This window comes from Pseudophryne corroboree, chromosome 1, assembly GCF_028390025.1.
Source record: "Pseudophryne corroboree isolate aPseCor3 chromosome 1, aPseCor3.hap2, whole genome shotgun sequence".
NCBI lineage: Eukaryota > Metazoa > Chordata > Amphibia > Anura > Myobatrachidae > Pseudophryne > Pseudophryne corroboree.
Window position 1 is genome coordinate 1,088,536,294 of NC_086444.1, and position 6,000 is coordinate 1,088,542,293.

At 44.8% G+C, this 6,000-nt stretch overlaps 1 protein-coding gene across 2 annotated transcripts in view; it reads right to left on the reverse strand.

The window, feature by feature from the left end:
• The window catches only part of FAM184B (family with sequence similarity 184 member B), a 194,773-nt gene extending 189,872 nt beyond the window's left edge, over nt 1–4,901 (reverse strand). The window contains exon 1 of one of the 2 annotated variants that reach the window (XM_063921418.1): nt 4,528–4,901. In XM_063921418.1, the coding sequence (XP_063777488.1) occupies nt 4,528–4,653 (126 nt within the window). In that variant the 5' untranslated portion in view covers nt 4,654–4,901. The remainder of the gene's footprint in view (nt 1–4,527) is intronic. The other variant, XM_063921428.1, reaches the window with a different exon arrangement.
• Between the last annotated feature and the right edge of the window lie 1,099 nt (nt 4,902–6,000).

Below are 6,000 nucleotides of genomic sequence, written 5' to 3' on the forward strand. Positions count from 1 at the left end.
TATAAGGGAGGATGTTCCGAGGTGGTTAACGTCCTTACCCCTACTTATTACAGCTTGACAAAGGGAACACACGGCTTGACACCTGTTGTCCGCATTTCTGGTGAAATACCTCCACACCGAACTGACCGAAGAGCTGATTTTTTTGGTATTTTCACCTGGCATGTCAACGGCCATATTCCTCCCACGGACAACAGGTGTCTCCCCGGGTGCCTGACTTAAACAAACCACCTCACCATCAGAATCCTCCTGGTCAATTTCCTCCCCAGCGCCAGCAACACCCATATCCTCCTCATCCTGGTGTACTTCAACACTGACATCTTCAATCTGACTATCAGGAACTGGACTGCGGGTGCTCCTTCCAGCACTTGCAGGGGGCGTGCAAATGGTGGAAGGCGCATGCTCTTCACGTCCAGTGTTGGGAAGGTCAGGCATCGCAACCGACACAATTGGACTCTCCTTGTGGATTTGGGATTTCGAAGAATGCACAGTTCTTTGCTGTGCTGCTTTTGCCAGCTTGAGTCTTTTCATTTTTCTAGCGAGAGGCTGAGTGCTTCCATCCTCATGTGAAGCTGAACCACTAGCCATGAACATAGGCCAGGGCCTCAGCCGTTCCTTGCCACTCCGTGTGGTAAATGGCATATTGGCAAGTTTACGCTTCTCCTCCGACAATTTTATTTTAGGTTTTGGAGTCCTTTTTTTACTGATATTTGGTTTTTTGGATTTGACATGCTCTGTACTATGACATTGGGCATCGGCCTTGGCAGACGACGTTGCTGGCATTTCATCGTCTCGGCCATGACTAGTGGCAGCAGCTTCAGCACGAGGTGGAAGTGGATCTTGATCTTTCCCTAATTTTGGAACCTCAACATTTTTGTTCTCCATATTTTAATAGGCACAACTAAAAGGCACCTCAGGTAAACAATGGAGATGGATGGATTGGATACTAGTATACAATTATGGACGGGCTGCCGAGTGCCGACACAGAGGTAGCCACAGCCGTGAACTACCGCACTGTACTGTGTCTGCTGCTAATATATAGACTGGTTGATAAAGAGATAGTATACTCGTAACTAGTATGTATGTATAAAGAAAGAAAAAAAAAACCACGGTTAGGTGGTATATACAATTATGGACGGGCTGCCGAGTGCCGACACAGAGGTAGCCACAGCCGTGAACTACCGCACTGTACTGTGTCTGCTGCTAATATAGACTGGTTGATAAAGAGATAGTATACTCGTAACTAGTATGTATGTATAAAGAAAGAAAAAAAAACCACGGTTAGGTGGTATATACAATTATGGACGGGCTGCCGAGTGCCGACACAGAGGTAGCCACAGCCGTGAACTACCGCACTGTACTGTGTCTGCTGCTAATATATAGACTGGTTGATAAAGAGATAGTATACTCGTAACTAGTATGTATGTATAAAGAAAGAAAAAAAAACCACGGTTAGGTGGTATATACAATTATGGACGGGCTGCCGAGTGCCGACACAGAGGTAGCCACAGCCGTGAACTACCGCACTGTACTGTGTCTGCTGCTAATATATAGACTGGTTGATAAAGAGATAGTATACTCGTAACTAGTATGTATGTATAAAGAAAGAAAAAAAAACCACGGTTAGGTGGTATATACAATTATGGACGGGCTGCCGAGTGCCGACACAGAGGTAGCCACAGCCGTGAACTACCGCACTGTACTGTGTCTGCTGCTAATATAGACTGGTTGATAAAGAGATAGTATACTCGTAACTAGTATGTATGTATAAAGAAAGAAAAAAAAACCACGGTTAGGTGGTATATACAATTATGGACGGGCTGCCGAGTGCCGACACAGAGGTAGCCACAGCCGTGAACTACCGCACTGTACTGTGTCTGCTGCTAATATATAGACTGGTTGATAAAGAGATAGTATACTCGTAACTAGTATGTATGTATAAAGAAAGAAAAAAAAACCACGGTTAGGTGGTATATACAATTATGGACGGGCTGCCGAGTGCCGACACAGAGGTAGCCACAGCCGTGAACTACCGCACTGTACTGTGTCTGCTGCTAATATAGACTGGTTGATAAAGAGATAGTATACTACTAATATTATATACTGGTGGTCAGGTCACTGGTCACTAGTCACACTGGCAGTGGCACTCCTGCAGCAAAAGTGTGCACTGTTTAATTTTAATATAATATTATGTACTCCTGGCTCCTGCTATAACCTATAACTGGCACTGCAGTAGTGCTCCCCAGTCTCCCCCACAATTATAAGCTGTGTGAGCTGAGCAGTCAGACAGATATATAATATATATAGATGATGCAGCACACTGGCCTGAGCCTGAGCAGTGCACACAGATATGGTATGTGACTGACTGAGTCACTGTGTGTATCGCTTTTTTCAGGCAGAGAACGGATATATTAAATAAACTGCACTGTGTGTCTGGTGGTCACTCACTATATAATATATTATGTACTCCTGGCTCCTGCTATAACCTATAACTGGCACTGCAGTAGTGCTCCCCAGTCTCCCCCACAATTATAAGCTGTGTGAGCTGAGCAGTCAGACAGATATATATAATATTATATATAGATAATAGATGATGCAGCACACTGGCCTGAGCCTGAGCAGTGCACACAGATATGGTATGTGACTGAGTCACTGTGTGCTGTGTATCGCTTTTTTCAGGCAGAGAACGGATTATATTATGTACTCCTGGCTCCTGCTATAACCTATAACTGGCACTGCAGTAGTGCTCCCCAGTCTCCCCCACAATTATAAGCTGTGTGAGCTGAGCAGTCAGACAGATATATATAATATTATATATAGATAATAGATGATGCAGCACACTGGCCTGAGCCTGAGCAGTGCACACAGATATGGTATGTGACTGAGTCACTGTGTGCTGTGTATCGCTTTTTTCAGGCAGAGAACGGATTATAAATAAAAGTGGTGGTCACTGGTCACTATCAGCAAAACTCTGCACTGTACACTACTGAGTACTCCTAATGCTCCCCAAAATTAGTAAATCAAGTGTCTCTCTAATCTATTCTAATTCTAAACGGAGAGGACGCCAGCCACGTCCTCTCCCTATCAATCTCAATGCACGTGTGAAAATGGCGGCGACGCGCGGTACCTTATATAGAATCCGAGTCTCGCGATAGAATCCGAGCCTCGCGAGAATCCGACAGCGTCATGATGACGTTCGGGCGCGCTCGGGTTAACCGAGCAAGGCGGGAAGATCCGAGTCGCTCGGACCCGTGAAAAAAAACATGAAGTTCTGGCGGGTTCGGATTCAGAGAAACCGAACCCGCTCATCTCTAATGTAGACCCCAATACTATCTATGTGCATCGAAGCTGCCCAATCTCACTGTGCCCTATCCTGCTTTACTCACTGAAGCAGCTGACGTACCAGTATGTGCAGTCCATGTAAGCATCAGTCACACCAATACACCAGCCTGTTACACATACCTATATTATTTCCACAGGTACTCTCTGAATTTATAGTACAGTACATAAAATAAAAAATAATAATAAAACAACAACAACCTCATCACAACTGATTTAGAGACATGTTTACATAGACTATATATAGTACACAGTATTATTTGGGCTGGTGTTTTATATATATATATATATATATATATATATATAGTCCAAATCAGCCGGCACTCCTATACAAATTAACAACTGCTCTCCATGCTCGGGTAGAAAAATAGCAAACAAACATCCGTAGACACGGCACTGGAGATTCTGGTATAGCAATCATCACTTGTATTCAGCGTAGACGTTTCGGAGCGTGCGCCCCATCCACAGTATTGCACTGAGGACGGGCGCATGCTCCGAAACGTCTACGCTGAATACAAGTGATTATTGCTATACCAGAGTCTCCAGTGCTGTGCCTATGGATAGATAGATAGATAGATAGATAGATAGATAGATAGATAGATAGATAGATAGATAGATAGATAGATAGATACATACACACACACATATATATATATATATATATATACATATACACACACATATATGTGTGTGTGTGTGTGTGTGTGTGTGTGTGTGTGTGTGTGTGTGTGTGTGTGTGTGTGTGTGTGTGAGTCTACTGCACTGCACCATTCTAAATGCTAATAGTAATATATGGCATTTCTTTTTATGTTGGAAGCTATTTTCCATCAGCAACAGATTATACACAGGGGGCGCCTACTAATAACCAGTGGCGACATATCTAGGGCCAGTAGAGGGCAATTTACAAATTACTGGACAGGACAACAAGTTTCTTATCATACATTCAGTTATGCTTTATCACCTGTTCCATATTCATGTCTAATCCTGAATAACATGCAATGCATATGGAGACAGGCAATTAACCCCTACCACCACCATGCAATGACTATGTATGTGCTATTTTTAACATAGTTGTTATAACAGTAATTTCTACAATGGGTGTTAGGAGTTACAGCTGTAACAGTGTGTCAGATAACCTGTGCCACCTTGTAGATGGCATGTTGCCCAGGATGCCAGTGCATTGTACCCTACCTTGGTTAGCTGTGCAATCTTCTTACACATCTTCACATGCAGTTCCTGAGTGTATTCCTCTGCTAGCAATGGGCTACATCTTGCTCCATTAAAGGTGCCAGGCTGCTGGTTCTTCCCCGAGGCCATTCTGCTGGGTGGCAGAGCAGCAAGTGGGTGCAGTCAGTGTAGTGCCAAGCAGCGGCCACACAGGAGAGGCAGCCAGAGCCCCAGCACCCCTCTGCCTGTAACTGCAGATGTCCTGATCCTTCACAATGCAGCCAGGCTCTTGCTGCATGTGCTGCTCCTGTGTGACTGTCTTCCTTCCTTATAAAGCTGGCAGGGAGAGGCCAGGCATTCTTAGCAGCATTACATTTCTCTTAGCAGACCGAGCCAGACGCAGGGATATTCTCCAATAAGCAACACTCTGCTTCCGTCACACAGACAGCATGCAGCAACAGTGATGGATAGAAGGACATGAGCCTTATCGTAATGAGTTATAACACAACAGGGATATAACGTTAATGTATCATCTATTTATTTATCTATATATTTATTTATTTTTATTTACTTTGAAGACAACATATTTTCTGAAGAAAAACAACTCTAAACTGATCTGGGCTGTTGCACGCAGGTCTTTATTTTTTCTTATACTTTTTTGTTACATTTTGTGAATACTGAATCAGCAGGCTACATAGTGTATGTAAATTGTTTCCTCTCTACAAAACTACATGAGAGGTCAAGGGGAATAGGGGGTCATTCCGAGTTGATCGCTCGCTGCCCTTTTTTCGCAGCGCAGCAATCAGTTAAAAAAATGGAAAATCTGCGCATGCTTATGCACCACAATGTGCACGCGCGACGTACGGGTACATCGAGCATCGTGGTTTTGCACAGGTTCTAGCGACGCTTTCAGTCGCACTGGCGGATGCAAGAAGATTGACAGGAAGTGGGAGTTTCTGGGTGTCAACTGACCGTTTTCTGGGAGTGTTTGGAAAAATGCAGGTGTGGCCGGGCGTTTGCTGGGCAGGTATCTGACGTCATTACCGTGTCACTCGTTGCAGCAATCATCGCACAGGATAGGTAACTACAGGGCTGGTCTTGTTTTGCACAAAATGTGTTTGCAGGTGTACTGCTGCACAGGCGTTCGTACTTCTGCAAAGCAAAAATCCACTCCCCCGTGGGCGGTGACTATGCGTTTGCACAGCTGCTAAAAACTGCTAGCGAGCGAACAACTCGGAATGACCCCCATAATTCAGACCTGATCGCTGGGCTGCGTTTTTTGCTGTCCTGCGATCAGATAGTCGCCGCCTACAGGGGGAGTGTATTTTCGCTGTGCGTTCCTATGTGTAGCAGAGCTGCTAAAAATCAGTTTGTGCATACTCTGCACAGCCCAGGACTTACTCTTCCAGTGCGATGAATCCTGCTGATCGGGGCCGGAGCTGACGCCAGACACCCTCCCTCAAAACTCTTGGACACGCCTGCGTTTTTCCAGACACT